The 17,189-nt window shown below is 33.1% G+C and overlaps 1 protein-coding gene across 1 annotated transcript; it reads right to left on the reverse strand.

Annotated features, from left to right (window-relative positions):
• Positions 1-3,113: 3,113 nt before the first annotated feature.
• LOC147070312 (alkyldihydroxyacetonephosphate synthase, peroxisomal-like) lies at positions 3,114-15,248 on the reverse strand. The gene is made up of 4 exons (XM_085949946.1): positions 15,104-15,248; positions 10,834-11,975; positions 5,510-5,593; positions 3,114-3,197 (listed from the first exon to the last, which is right to left on the reverse strand). The coding sequence occupies exons 1-4, from the start codon at positions 15,246-15,248 to the stop codon at positions 3,114-3,116; spliced, it is 1,455 nt and encodes a 484-aa protein (XP_085806072.1).
• Positions 15,249-17,189: the final 1,941 nt, after the last annotated feature.

Below are 17,189 nucleotides of genomic sequence, written 5' to 3' on the forward strand. Positions count from 1 at the left end.
TATATAAAAAAAAATGTTAATAATTTAAGTTTTTTATTTTCCTATGTTTTTGTAACTGCTTATTTTCTCTAACAAAGAATAAATTATCAGTAATAATAGTGAATTGGGTTTTAAAATTTATAATGTACCTATAATATATTGAATTTAATAAATGTTATTGCGTTGTTAATTTTAAACATAAGAAAATAATATGGTAATTGTGCCGCAGCTGTCATGAGCTTTTATAATATTTTTTTTTATGAAAAGAGTTTATTTCATGTAGACAATTATAATAAATACCTTTTTCTGTCGGCGCATAGTAAAGCGAACTAAGATTCTATTAGGTAAAATTAGGTTCAGGTAGGTTAGGTTAGGTTTGGTCTAAAAAGAAAGCTATAAAATCTCATGACGGCATCTGCGGCACATTTACCAAATATATTTTTAATATTAATGGCATAATATAAATGTGACCTTCGTAGTCCGATGCTTAAGGCATAAGCTCATCTTGGGGCTATTCTGAGTTCGATTCCGGAGGTGTTCCAGCGTTCGAAATAGAAAATATTACGAACCGGAGCGCTGGATGTTTTTTTTCCATAGAAGTTACCTATTTTCAACTTCATGTTCCTCTCACTTAACTGGTCGAGTCACCAGGCCACCCCCTACCAACGCCAAACCCACCCCCCCTCCAGGTAAGAGCCCTATCAGTGCCAATTTTTTTTAATAATTTACATTTTAATATATTTTAATTTTAAAAACACGAAAAAAAAATACTTAAATAAATACTTACTTTATGTTTAAAACTTTCACGATTGTATGCTATCGTAATAGAGTATTTTTGGTTTGAGGACCCAAAAATTTATTAAGATAATAAAAAAGAAAGAAGAGGATGAACACGCGGTTACAACCCACAAATTTATCACGATAACTGACAATCGTAAGTATATTAACATTATAATACAATGGAACTACTTTAGAAGTGAGATGGAATAAGGAACAGGCAGGATAGGTTGGTTTGACACCCTAATGAATAACTCAGAATTTGGTGCGTGAATGAAATGAACCCTGGTTTTATTATCTCCTTCCAAATAAATATCAATTCAATTATTACAGGTAAGTTTACAGATTATAATTTACATGAGTGAAATCACGGGAATGCGTTCTGATGAATTGCGATGTTCGATCGGGCGAGGCGTAACGATAACCTTACGGCTTAATCTTTGATAACTGAAAGACCATGTTGCTTTCTTCTACTGAGTGTTTTATATTGATTCGATACAATAGAAAATGCTGCTATCAACTACTTGAATATTTTTGATAATCGTGCATACGAGGTATAATGTGCAATGCATGACTCGTTTCGTATATTGTAAACAATTAATTTTAATTTGAACAATTATGCAGTTTTTAATAATTGAGCAAAATTGATTTTCATACAAACAACTTTTGTGCATATCACATAGCATTATTTCCTTATTTGCGATATTATTGATTGATTGAATTATTATATTATTTTGTTAAATTAGCTTTCTGTTGAAATTTGATTGACTCACATAAATCGCTTGTTTTGGAATTTTAACAATATTATGTTGCAAGTTATATTGTAGTTATAAATTAATAGTTTCCTGCCAAGTCATGCTGGATGGTAGGGTATTCACTCTACACTACGATCTACCGTTCTCGCATAGATCGTTTATTTTTTAAAACCCGCCAAACACCCATAAGAACAATTAAACAATCCCGCATTAACCGTTCCCCGATTTATCGTTTTCCTCAATCTGTTATCTAAATATTATGGTCCCATCACCAATATTACCCCGATTGACCGTTTTTGATAAATAATTTTCATTTCATTTTCTTAGAATTGTTTATGATACTTACAGACCTTTCAGTCGCGTCGCTTTGTTTGCACAGGTCAGTCGGCGCTCAGGCTTGCCTCGCTCGTGATATGAGATGCGAATAATTATTGACGTCGCAAATAAAATGTCCCACATGAAGAAAACTAGAATTCTAGCTGAGAAACTGAAAATAATTCAAAACGTCGAAAAAAATCCAAGAGAAAAACGAGTTTTTTTTAAAATTATATATCCCGCATTTATCATTTTTAGGGTCCCTTGAAAACCGTAGAATCGGGATTTCACTGTATAGGTAACTTTTTTTATATTTCTTGTGGAATCAAAATTATAATATTATAATTTGTTAAACGGTTGGTAACACTGGTTGACAATGACATTTAATATTTATACATAAAACAGGTTAAGTACGTTAAAATCATGAATTATTACGTACTGATAATTAATTAAAACATTTTATAATATTGTATTTTTTTTTATCTAAACGAAAAATTCTAGATATCTGTTTGACAATATCTATTATCGTGAAGCCTTTCTGCTATGCTAACTTGTTGATTAGTTTCTTTTGCGGTCGTTCCACGTTATATTTTCTACATATTAATTAATATTTTCACCGATAATATGAAACAACCGATATATTAAGGACTGGGAAGGGTAAAAAGTACTAGGTACGTAGTAGAAGCCTTCATATGGCAGTAGATCAACGTCCAATGATGACCCTGACATAAAACTCATATTTTTAATAAACCATTTCGTTTATTCAACGAATAATTCACAAGATTTTAAGAATGTAACATTCCATATATTGAACATAATTATGTTACTTGAAAACACCTCAGATATACCCACTAGAAAAAATCATATTTGAAAAAAATACGAAGCTCGACTAGATTTGAACCCGTAAAACCACTGATATCGCGCTAACTGTTGCATTAACCAATTAATTAAAGTAATTAATATTCATTGATTTAATACACAAAAACAGATAGTCAATAATGATGGAATTTGATAGGCATATCATGTATGACCTACTAGTTTAAATTATCGCAATTAGACAGGACGCTCGTAGCATAATTGGTTAATGCGACAGTTGGCGCGATACCAGTGGTTATACGGGTTCAAGTGTTCTGAGGTGTTTTCAAGTTATGTATGTAAAACTCATATACTTCGATAAATGCTTTCACAGTTTACAAAGTGTTTTGTTGGCTACTTCCATAGTATTTTCAAATAGGTTCGAGACCGAGAAGATATTATTTGGATCTAATATCGTCTTGGATGATTTCATCAGCTGAGCACCAGGAGAAGAGACGAACTCCTCGTAGAATTGACGACGATGTTTTCCCACGCCGTGATGATGAGAAATAGCACCTGAAATCATAAAAGCATTTTATAATCATTATAACCTTAAATTAAATATATTATACACTAGATATTGTACATCTATGTAAGTGCTTTTTACATAATACTGCATATAGTGGCGAAGGCTGCCTGTTGGAGGGAGGTAGACAATTCGTTAGAGTTAAAAACCATCGCTCGAAATGAAAAATTTTACGAACCCAACGAAGTGTTCGATAATTTTTCACAAATATTTACATACATAATATGTATATTATTTTATATAATAGATATATATCAGGGTTGGCGAAACTTTTTACGTACGCGTACCAAAATTTCTCAAATATTATTTTTCGACTGTCTGACGTGCCGAGCAGTTTTTCATGGGGAACAAAATGAAAACACATTTTTTTAGAATTCTATTAAAAGTTTAAGAATTACAATTGAGTTCATGAGATTCTATCTTTCACAATGTTTCTAGCCGACAGAAGACATATCTTTTATTTTTTGATTATTTTTTTCGTTGTTTTCAAAATTTGATATACATTGATCGTGTGATCATTTTAACAATGCTTCTTTCATAATAATATATTAGGTAGGCACTGAGGGAACTGAGGCAAGTAGCTGTTATATTTGAATGACGGACAATACATTTCATTAGGTTTATTGATTGAATATTTTTATTAATAAAACCGAAAAAATACGCATTGCTATGTTGTCATTATGTTTTAATATTATATACATAATATTATTATAGGAGTATATTATAATATTTGTGTATTATTGTGATTCTTAAAATATTATTTAATTAATTTAAAGTATTTCATGTATTCAAAATAAAACATTCGCGTGTCATGCAAAATCATCTCACGTGCCACTAGTGGCACACATGCCATAGGTTTGCCATCACTGTTATATATCGTCACCTCAATAATTAATACTACAACTAGATAACTCTGATTTGGTCATTGTTGGTAAAATGAAATTTAAGCTTTACTTGATTAACATAAATCTAGGCTATAATTATTATAATTTAAAATAAAAATGGAAAATTATGCTTGTCTAAATGGGAATATTTAAATAATGTTCAATTGTATGAAAAAATAAGAATACTCGAAGAATTAATAGATGATCGCTGGACTTATCTCATCATCTAGTGGTACTCAAGAGATGTTAAAGTACCTACATATTGTCTACCGAGACTCCGCTTGAGCGATGAGATAATCAGGAATAGCAAGAGTAGGTACCTAAGTCGCAACAAAACACTAAAAGGGTCGCATGCATGATATTCCCAAATACTTTATAAGCTAAATACTGCTCATTTGCATGCATGAGTGCAAAATGTAATCCGTTGTTTAGCGAAGTCACGATGTGACGTCATAATGTGTCATGGCGTCCATATAATGAGAAACTTTTAATGAGAAATTTCATTCCCCGATCATTAATTTAAAATTTTGAAATTGTAAATGAGTCTGACAGTGTGCGAACGGTACCATATAAATTTAATAATTATAAATGAATAATTATTATGAACTTTAAATAATTTATCAGTTATTTTATCACATTTATTTTATAATTCTACTGTACGATAGAGGATAAGGATAGAGTATTCCCAGTAAACATTTCCATATGGCATTTGGTGGCAATACACACAGTTATATTATGACTAACTTCACTTATTTTATGAGATGTCAAAACGGCATACTATCGGAAGACTATGGATCAAAATTATACGTATTTTGTAAACAGCTAGAGGAGGAACTGTTTTTAAAGTTCGCAAATAGTTTAGAGTCTACAAAATGAACGAGGGCCTCAAGCAAACGTTTGTTGTAATGAATGCATTATTAAAATTACATATAAAGCAGCCATTTTGAATGAGGTGTGACGTCAGATTGCTTACGTCACAAACAGTGCTTTAACGCTATACTATATTATAGTGGAATATCGATTGATTAGCTTATAAAGAATTTGGGAATCTCATACATACGGCTCTAAGAACTGAGAACTGTAGAGACAGTAAAGAGAAGCCATCATCAAGGGTAGGATTAAGAGCAACTGGGAAAAATGCGTGAAAGCTATCGCTTATCTAAAAAAAATAGTTTCAGTCAATTACATATGTAAAAAAAAATACAATAATAATTCTCACCTCCAACTTTTAAAACGATTTTCCTCAGAAAAGAATTCATTTCCGTGCAAATGGTTAAGTAACATGCTCCAACAGGCAATTGGAATGCATAATAAACATATAGACAGCATCCTGCATCATATGTCTGTGCAACACGCATCATGACCATCGACTTGGTTGCTCCCATTCTTCGGCATTGACGATGAGTTGCCTGTCGTACCGTGACAACCATTTCTTGGATCTTGTCCCAGGATATTGAGGTCTCGAATGAATCTGCTACGATATCAAGATCCAAGGCGATGTCCTGAAATGATACCTCAAATAAAAAAAAAATCATCTCGAACTTATATAGGTACGTATTATAAATTCGACCTATCTATGCGTTAATACAGTTGTCGACAACCAGCGCCCCACACTAAAACAACTAAAATATGACAAACTATTTTTTTTATTCAACGAATAATTCGCAAGATTTAAGAATGTAATATTCTAAGTAGGTATCGAACATACAAAATTTTTGAAAACACTTCTGAAAAATGTATTATAACCAATAGAAAATATCTTTTTTTTCTTAATTTTTTGAAAAAAGTAAGACAACCCGCAGGAATCGAACCTGCATCTCTCCAGGTATCGTGCCCGCAGCGCATAGGCCACTATGCTAAGGCTGCCATACTAATTACGACAAAATTTTAACTGTTTGCTGTTATAATACTCTCTGAAGCGCTTCCCAAATTGAGCTACGATTTTTGTATTTTAATGCATGAAAACTAAAAAAAATCATGAAAACTATTTTCCAAATATGAAATTGGTAGGTATTCTGCTGTAAGTATGCATGTAGTTCTGTATTAAGATTTGTCAGAAAGGATACCTACTGATTCAATTAAACCGTGTTTGTATAATTAATAGAAAATAATTGTGTTTATGTGCAGTGACAACGTGCAAAAGTGCATTTAATCAAGCATACGCGTGACGTAGGCCATTCGAAATAATTTCGTTGTTTCCACACGATTAGTCCGTGAAAAAATTCATTTATCCCCTCCCAAAAATAGCTGAGTGTGCGCTGGCTAGATTGTTTCACCTTTTATGAATTCTCCTACCCTCAGAGAATCATTGGTTTATCTGTGGTATTTCGACAAGTTTCGCGCGTACGACATATTCATATTTTGTTTGCGAGCTGCAGATTTCGAATCCATGCACTAATCAACAGTGACGTCCCAAGGCAAAGTGCCGCCCTTAAACAGACAGAATGCCACTTTCTACATTTTTAATCTCAAATTAAATGCAAATTTATTGGGTACCTACCGACCTAATTTATAGGTCATCATCTACTGAGGATTAGAGCATTTCCACAAAAAAAAATGTCTCAAACAACGGTATTTTAGGTAGGTGTATGTTTGACGCCCTGACAGGTTTGGATGCCCCCCCATGTAAACAATTTCCTGTATATTGTTATGGGTATGCGATGTCATTGGGTATTACGATATAAAATAATTACAAGATAAAAATAACTTTTTATATACCTACCACGTTTTTAAATTTTCTGTTGAATAATATAAACTTGGCAATTCTATGTATTAATAATTTAGGACAAATAAGGCAATTGTCAACAAATCATTTTTTTGCTATTTTGCAACAAACAAACAAATATATAGAATACTGAAATGTCATTTTGATTTCCATAGTAACGCACGTATATATTAATAATTTAGTTGCTAGGACCACCCACTTAGCAACCAATAATAGTGGATTGGATTACGGATTTCTTCCGAAATAACTCTTCATACAAAACAGAGTTAACTGAAAATGAATTCAATTCTACTTAAAGTTGGCTAAATGTAATAAAAAATGCATTGGAATCGTGTTCTGATATATTCTAAAAGTTTCAAATGTCTAGCTAGTCGGGAAGTTAGTTAAAAATCGATTGCAAGATTTGAACTGGATAAACAACCACCGGAAAAACAAGATTAGGAGCTAAGAAAAACGTGGTAAAATGAATAATAGGTAGGCTACCAGGATTTTGAATGATTCCATTATTTTTAAACTAAGATGTCGTCACTTTTCAACGAATCAACTGCATCGTCTGCTTCACGGAACACTGCTACTGCTCTCAAAATAATATTCGAATTCTCTCTTAGCTCTGTTCTAAGCATCACATGACCTGCATATCCTCACGGGACGTCCCTGCTAATTTATATACTATTCAATTATTGGGCTTGCATATTCACACTTTGTAAACGGTAACGTATTTTGTGATATGTACCAGAAAAAAAAACGACTGCGATCGGTATAAATACAGATCAACATTATTTCCCGAGGAAAGTAATATGGAAAATGGAAATTTTTGTAAACTTTTGTGGCAACACAAATGCACGTTCACGAACATTTTATGGGGATAAACAACTCAATCCGTATCGGCATATTGATCGGCGATATTAAATACATTTCTGCAATTACAAATTATTTAACATCCATTTCTTGTGGTGTCCAATTATGCCAAACTCAGTAACTAGCTTACTGCAATTAATATTTCAACGATATTCATTTATCTACATAGTCAGCTATATCCGATGACGTAAACTCTATATAGAGTAGCTGACTAAATTATATTAATTATTTCCTAAATATTATTTTGATTGTGAGTACCATTCGAATATATTAAATTCCCGGCCTATTAGAATCTCAGTCTCTATATCGCTCCGCACAACATATCATTCTACCGAGATTTGAAATGAAGCTTTTATGGTATTTTCAGAGCATAACCCTGGACATTTCTTAAACGTTGTAGATAATCTCTGTATATATAAAAATCTCGTGTCACGATGTTTGTGGTCGCACTCCTCCGAAATGGCTCGACCGATTTTTATGAATTTTTTTATGTATATTTGTTAAATATGAGAATAGGTCAACAAGTATATTTCATACCGCTAGGTGATTAGAGTATCTCTATCCAGAAAAAAATTTCTTTTATTTTTTTGACAATTTTTTTTTGTATTTTTTTTATTCAAAAATCATCAAAAAATACCTATAACCCCAAATATTCACCCTCCTACCCCCACCCTCCCATTTTTTAATCGCGATTTTATTATTTTTGTACGAACAAATTTAACCGTCGTTCGTATTTCAAACAGAACGAAATTATTTATGTTGTTGAATGACAGAAGGCGCTACGTCCGAGAAGAATTCAAGAGAAGCATCGCGTCATTTTGATATTTCATTCGGCACATCACAACGCAGTGCGTGCAAAATTTGTACGATTTATTTTAATTTATCTATTTTTGTGTGCGTGTATTACAGTGCATAATGCCAGCAAGACGCAAGGGGGGCCATTTGGGCCGTCGAACGAATAAAGCAACAAACATGCGAAATAGTAGAGCAGAAAGAACAAACGGACAAACCCAACAAGATAACAAAAACGTGCGTGTGAGCATGTCGCAATTGCGTGCATCTCAATCACAAGAGGCACGAGCTGAACGAAATCAACAACGACAATTGGAACGGAGCCAAGCGTGCCGGTTCGTAGTTAACAAACGCAGAGCAAATGACTGACAACGCCAACAAGTACATCGAGCATTTGCATCCGCTTCGTTCCTTCGTCTCGCATTCGAGTACGAGCCAGATATTGAATATTCCGCTCATCCGAAAGTGCTTATTGGTGCTATGGACAAAGAATGTCCTTATTGTCATGCGCTCAAATTCAAACATGAGTCAGCCGGGATGTGTTGCGCATCAGGAAAAGTGCAACTACCAGAAATTGAGACAACACCAGAACCATTGAACGGCTTGCTCATCGGCACGGTTCCAGATTCAAACCTGTTCCTGAAGTCCATTCGCACATTCAATTCATGCTTCCAAATGAGTTCGTTCAGAGCAACAGAAATAGTTCACAATACTGCGGCAAATGGTCAACAATTCCATTCTACGATCAAAATCAAAGGCCAAGTATACCACAAAGTAGTCTCATTGCTGCCAATGCCAAACGAACCACATACTTTTTTACAAATCTACTTCTTGGGCGGTGAGGACAACATTCGTGTGGATGCACGTTGCGGCTACAATAATCTCAATTTGCCTAATGCCAGGCGCATCATCGGCAAACTGGACGCCATATTGAATGAGCACAATGAATTATTGAAATTCTTCAAAGCACACATGCACGAATTGCAAAGTGACAATCACGCTATTGTTTTCAATCCTGATAAAACACCAGCTGGAGAGCACGTGCGTCGATTCAATGCGCCTGTTGTTGACGACATTGCTGGAATCATGGTTGGCGACCGCACATCGACGCGAGAAATCGTGATTCGAAGAAGAAACAATAATCTGGAGTTCATCGCTGACGCACACCGTTCATACGACGCTCTCCAATATCCGCTAATTTTCTGGAAGGGACAAGACGGATATTACATAAACATTAAACAACGAGATCCTGTCACAGGTAATTCATTCATTATGAACATCATTACTCATTTCGAATTGAGAAAATGAATGGTTGGTGTTTTTTTGTTTTTATCAGCGGTCATCGTCTACAGCGCTCCATTCCTCGATAAATTCGTTATTTTTTATTTTACAACCAAAATATTCACTAGAAATAATTTATATGGCAGAACAACGTTTGCCGGGTCAGCTAGTCTATTTATATAATTTTGTAGCTTTATTATCCTTTATATTTATTTTAAACATTTGATAACTGCATAAAGTATTTTTATTTCGTAAAATAGTATTTTTTTAAACCTCTCGATCTAATGATTCTAATGTTTTAGAATATAGTCATATTTCAGGACATCCATGTGCAGTGGTGTAACCTAACCGAAAAAAAAATTCATTTTTTAAGCGGCACATGTTCAAATACGTGTATTAACAAGATCTTAATCCCTACTTCATTTATCGTTTGTTAATTTATGGCTACGGGCGTATGGCGTAGCTTAACCACAGGGAAATGCCAATAGAAATGGCGTATTTAAAAAGAATACTACCTTATTCTTAGGTAAATAATTATTATAAAACAACCATTATTCGTATGATTCACATTTGAATGGTTGAAGACGTCATAACTTATAATCAGTGTCAGAATTATCTTCAAATGTGTTAATCGTGTTCATTTTTTGAATAATAAAATGCCTAATTCTTGTCAAATTTGGGATCATAAAGATTATAAATTATATTTTTTTTATCGTAAATATTTCACTATATAATGTTAACATTCATTTTATTAATGGTTTTGTAAATGCGTTTAATAATTAATAAATCTAAAAAATCTTAACACCACTGCACATGGATGTACTGAAATATGACTATATTCTGAAACATTAGATCGAGAGGTTTAAAATAATACTATTTTATGTAATACAAATACTTTATGCAGTAATCAAATGTTAAAAATAAATTTAAAGGATAATTAGGCTTCAAAATTATATAAATTGATTATCTACAAAGTTTAAGGAATGTTCGGGCTAATGCTTTGAAAATACTATAAAAGCTCAATTTTGACCTATGTTGGGCATGTGGGCCGTTAATAATAAGTAAAAACTTTTTAAATATACATACGCGGACATAAGCGATGGCAAATGTCATCATATAGCCATTCTTCCCATTTGTTGCTCCAGCTGAAATGCCTCCAAACTTTGCAGCAAGTAGATTTAGTTTCTTTTCATGTTCAAACACTTCTTTCTTTCCTCCTTCATAGACCAATGTTGCCATACACGTTTCTTCCAGATCAAACCCTTTGACATTCCTTAGTAAAAACAATTTAATCTCTTCAACAACGGATTGCAATATCGTAGTCTCTGCGCGCAGCGCCATGCCAAAAGCAAATTGCCAATGATCCAAAAGTCTTAAACTCGCAGGTTGCAATTTTTGATAAGCGATTTCTCTCAAGAAATCAATCCCCACTTCGAAGTTTGGAAACATGATCGATCCATAATGTACCAACTCTGGTAAGGGACGAATTTTGACCGTTGCTTCGGTAATGACTCCCAAAATACCTTCAGACCCTAAAATTATATGATTGAAATCAGGCCCGGATGAAACTCTTGGTGCACAAGATTTACGTTCTAAAACTCCTTTAGGTGTAACTAATCTTGCACTTACTAGCAAGTCTTCAATATTTCCGTATTTATTCTTTTTCATTCCACTTGCACGAGTTGAGATCCATCCTCCAAGTGTGGAGAATTCTGAAGAATCTGGATCATGTCCAACGGTAAATCCCTTTTCTCTAAGTGTCCTTTCTAAATCTTGTCCAATAATTCCGGCCTCACAGCAAACAATCAGATTCTTTTCATCTAGTGATAATATTTCATTCATACTGCTCATGTCCAAAGATATTATTGGTCTTTTTTCTGATAGTGGACATTGTAAATTACTTGCCACTGACGTACCACCACCATATGGGATAATAGCAATATTTTTTTTATCTGCATATTCGACAATTTTAACAACTTCTTCGTGACAAGTTGGCCAAAGTACAATATCCGGAATTCGCTCAATAATTGGCTTGTTTCTCAATCTTAATATACAGTCAGTACCTTGTCCCTGCGATCGGACCAGCCTGTCAATTCCTTCAGTGGACAACTTAATACCCAAATTTTTAATGTCCAATACATGTTCTGGCAATATCTTTGAAACCGGAAAATCTTTTTCATCTGGATAATCGACTACTTGGAAATCAAAGTTGCCTTGTCGGATTACTCCTAAGTGTTCGGACAAAAATGTCATCAAATGTGGAAACTTCTTACCTGCGATTGGGTACCTGCAAATATATTTTAATCAACTATTTATTTTATACTATCGACCGAAGGTGCTTGATGAAAATTGAATTTAAATTGTAATGGATTTAAGTTTTGTACTATTCCGTTTGAGTCATTTTTTGCGACCCGGGTTTCGCCTTTCGGCATTGTCATGCACTATGTGCACTCACAAATAGGTAAATACACAATGAAAACAAATATAATTAATTCTAACTTATAGAATAAATGTATACAATAAAGTAGGTAAAAACTTTATCACCCATCTATTAAGTCAAGTACTTACTTACTTCGACTATCTCCGATCCTAATAGAATCATATTATGGGTCTCCACAGAGTGGATGTTTGTATTAACAGATTTTGTGTTTACGAGAAATAGACATCAGCCACCTGCTTAACCTATTAGGTCCATACTCTGACGCATACACAAATTGAAAAACAATATGTGTACTTGTCAGACCCAGGATTTGAACCTGGGCCCCACGACGCTATAGGCCGATGCTTAAGCCGCGCGGCCAACGTGGGTGTCAAGCATCAAGGATCAGAATAAAAATATATTTCATTCTATATATATATATATATATATTTATCTTATCTTTATCTTTACTTTATATATATCTCATTAGTTCACTACATTAAATTCCCAATAGGTTGCCATTGTTTCCCAGTATTGATAATTTTACACCTCATAAATATATGTAATTGTTGGTTATTATTAAATGATCTATTATTAGGTTTTGACGATGTATACGCCTATTGAATGTTTTATTAGTGATAGGGTTTTTTACAAATACTATATATAATTTATTTGTTATATTTTGATTGTGATCCTTGACTTAATAGGTAGGTGATAAAGTTTTTACCAACTTTATTGTAGTAATAATTTATTATATAAGTTAGAATTGATTATATTTATTATCATTGTGTATTTACCTGTTGGTGAGTACACATAGTGCCTGAAAATGCCGAAAGGCGAAAACCGGGTCGTAAAAAACGACTCAAATGGAATAGTACAAAACTTGAATCCATTAGAACCTAATTATTTATTTATAAACGGCGCATGCACCTTAGAACGTCATTATACATACGTATAGTATGTGATAAAAACGAAAATAAAAAAATAAGAAAATGTCAAATAAAATTAACATTGAGTTGGTAAATTGCCTAAATGCTTGAATATGTCAATAAGGAAACTATTCGAGAGAGATTGAATCAAATCTTTGCTTTTGACGAATGCATTGGAAATATCAATAGGTATCAAGATTTACAAAGATCAATGTCAAATGGTTCACAAGTCGTATGTCTAGCCCGTACATGAATTATTATTGGATCATAGACAAGAGATCGAGGCCTTCAGTGATTGGATTAATTGTTTTAACTATAACCAAAACTTCAATTTGTTTAACAATGATTTTTAGCATAAAATATGTTATTTATAATATTAGGTTATTGAAATGTAGTGCTACAAGACTGTCTAGTGACAGAATTCTAAAGTTTAAACAGGTAACCTTCAACCATGTCCGATCCTAATAGGATCATGTGGGCCTCCATAGAGAGGAGGTTTGTATGAACATATTTTATTTTTATGAGACTTTTACCAACATTTACCTATTAAAAAAATATCCAGAAGGATAAATTTATAATATTATAACGAGCGTTCATTGAGTACGCTCATATTATTATTATAACGTAGGTATTATATTATTTAAATTTAGTTTCACAATATCTTTCAAAGATGTCGTTTGGGTTTTGAATAATTTCATTCATTGTGTAAAGTTATTATTAAATTTAAAAGAATATTCACGATTCGGAAATAATTTTTTTGTTGGCTAGAAATCTTTATAATCTATATTGAATATAGCTTCGATATTGTTGCCATACATACGGTAATATACCATACAATGTTAAGTATAGTATTATTTTTATTATAACCTGTTTCCTTTGAACTCAACCACATCGTTTTGTAAAAAAAAACCACTGTCTTTATATCCCCAACCTTGCCATCTTAACAGCTCTTGTCTGAAAATATAAAAATACATAATTGCGTTAGATAATACTAGTCACATTTCTTTTAGGGAGATTTTGTATTTTGTGTAAAACGTAAACATAATATACTTTATACACACGCGAAATAATCTTAGATGAAATCATTAAAAAAAAAATGCATTTTTTTAATATGAGAATATTAGCTATCCTTCATATTCTTCTTGGTCGTACACTTATGGCTAGAGTTGGGTATTTCCCGAGAAAATCTCAATCTCGAGATTCGGGATTTCCCGAAATGATGAAATTTTGAATTCTCGAGAATTCTCGAGATATCGGGAAATTTAAAAAAAAAACCTGTAAAATTCCTAAAATCAGTGTAAAAATAGATAAAATCCAAAAAAATATGATTTTTTTATTTATGTAAGAAGACAAACAAAATAGAAGTAGGAAAACAAAAAAAAATCAAAACATTACTTATGTCAATTGCTACGTCTGACAATCGCGTACGCTTTTGTTATGTTTTATGTTAAATTTAAATTATGTAATGTTGGTGTTGCAAAAATTGCGCTCGTTTTGAGTCGACGTTGGCTTAATTGTGTTAAATGCCCCGACCAGTCTTTGAACATTTTGTGTTTTCTGTCCAATTATTTCATACAGAAAATCGCTTTTTTCAATTAATATTTGATAATAAAGAATTCCCGAATCCCGAGAAAAGATTCTCGAGATCCGGGATTTGCCGAAATGTTAAGAATTTAAATTCTCGAGATTCGGGATTCAAAATCTCAAAAATCTCTTGAGAATTCCCGTCGGGAAATTCCTCATTTCTCATAGCTAAGGATCTTGACTTTTTAATTTCGTCATCCTTTGAGCGACCGAGACTTTTCATCCCTCTCGATCTTCCGCTTCTCTCAGGGCAGAATAAATGGTCCCCCCAGTCAGCTCTTTTACTTAGTCGCTCCAGGGCGCAGACGCTCTTCCTCTGCTTTGCCTTCCCTGTTGGCCACTCAAAACCACCTATCTCTCCAAGTTATCTGGTCCGCGCCGGACAATATGTCCAAAAAAACTGCAGAATTCGTTTTAGACATACTGTCGAGAACCGTTCCTTTATCTGCAGTCTCTGGATGATTGACTGGTTCATCCTGTGTTCCGTCCAAGAAATATGCAGTATTTGACGCCAATACCACATCTACAAGGCATCGATTGCCTTCTGCTCCCTTGCCTTCAGGTTCCATGACTTGACTTCGTATAAAAATATAGAGAACACTAATGTTTGCACAAGCATCATTTATGTGGTAATCTAAATTCCCCAATCATTCCATAATATTATAGTGGTAAGACGTGTCATCGCATTTTTCACAATCTGTGTGCGCCTTCTTATTTCCGCTTCACATCCGCCCTTTCCACTGATGGTCGATCCCAGATATACAAACTCGTCCACTGTTTCTAAGTTTCGGAGTGTACTTGCTGTTGGTAGAAGGTCATAACAGTTGCAATATTGCACATGAGTAGGCCGGATGGTAGTCATTGTAATAATATGAACAATCATTTTAGTTAAAACGGTTTGTCACCGTCAAGTAAATGTTGACAGTCGTATTGAAATAGATTTTTACTGGAGCATTTTTAAGTTGTTAAATTTCTAATAAAACAAGTGAGTGTCTGATGTAATGTCAGATGTCACTTGTCATGAGTTTCCTCACCAGCATCGTATTTTTACCACGTTTTTATTAGCTCGTATTTTTGTTTGTCCAATACAGATCTTGCAATCGATCTTTAACTAACTTCCCGATTAGATAGACATTTGAAACTTTTATATGCATGCATAAACAATGCATTATTTTTATACTTTTTAAGCAGAATTGAATTCATTTTCAGTTAATTCTGTTTTGTATCGAAAGTTATTTCGGAAAAAATTCGTAAAAAGTAAAACACTATTATTGATTGCTAAGGGGGTTCTAGCAACTAAATTATTAATATATACATACGTTACTATGAAAATCAATATGAAATGTCAAAATGACATTTCAGTATTCTATATTTATTCAGTATTTCTATCAAGTACGACAAAAAGTATTTATTAATAGAATTGTCATGTTTATATGATTCAACAGAAAATTTAAAAACGTGGAATATAAAAAGTTCTTTTTATCTTGTAATTATTAGATGGTTATATCTTCTACTTGTAAATTAATAAATATCGTATTTGTTGCGACTTTTCCTCGGTATTTTCAATGAATATGTATGTTTAACTGGTTAAATCTTCTGCTTGTATAAGAACAAACAATTCACTTACTTGAGGTTTCACCAATATAAGTCATAATAACAAATATCATATTTATAATTGATTTATATATATATATATATATTTTATGGAGACGGTAAGGCGGAAATAAAAAATGTACATTATTTCCTTAAATTTATAATAATCAATTAATACTACAAATAGACATATAATGCGGTTCCTAATTTACAATTTACCCCGAATATTAGCCATTGGCACACCACTCATCATTACAATTATTTTGGAATGTAAGCATAAAAAGGTTAGCCATCGCTGATCCAGTATCTACGTTATATCACCAATTTTTTGAATATGTATTTAATTTTAATAATAAATACTCCACACGAAATAATTATCAACATTAAGAGCCTGTTCACCGTGGCTTAGTACTAATCATTAGTACCAGTTACTCGCACTAATACCGACAAGCACAAACATGCCGAATATTGATGCTTGTATTAATATTAGATTACCAATAATTCGGCATATTTACACGTGGCGAGTAGTCACTACTAATAATTAGCACTAAACCCGTGTAAACAAGCCATACAGGAAAGTGTTTATTTATTAAGTCAGCGATTTTCAAACTGGGACGCGCGAAAAGTTTAACACAAATGTAGCCACAGGTTTGCAGTATCAAATGCATAGTTTATAAAGAGCCTGGGGCCCGGGCATAACAGACATTACAATTTTAATCTAACAGTTTTAAAAAATTTGCCTGCGGCGCTAATTTGTTTCAAGACTATTAAATATTTTAAATATGTAGTTGTGCATTGCAATTTGATGTGATAGCTATATGATGATTGCTATAGGTACTTAAATGATAACTCCTGTGTATAATTTAGGGTACACTACTTTAGAGCACCACACTGCCCTTAACCTCAGCGATATGTAG

The sequence above is a fragment of the Rhyacophila brunnea genome, unplaced genomic scaffold, assembly GCF_057557595.1.
Source record: "Rhyacophila brunnea isolate RB1 unplaced genomic scaffold, BYU_Rbru_1.0 scaffold_22, whole genome shotgun sequence".
Taxonomy (NCBI): domain Eukaryota; kingdom Metazoa; phylum Arthropoda; class Insecta; order Trichoptera; family Rhyacophilidae; genus Rhyacophila; species Rhyacophila brunnea.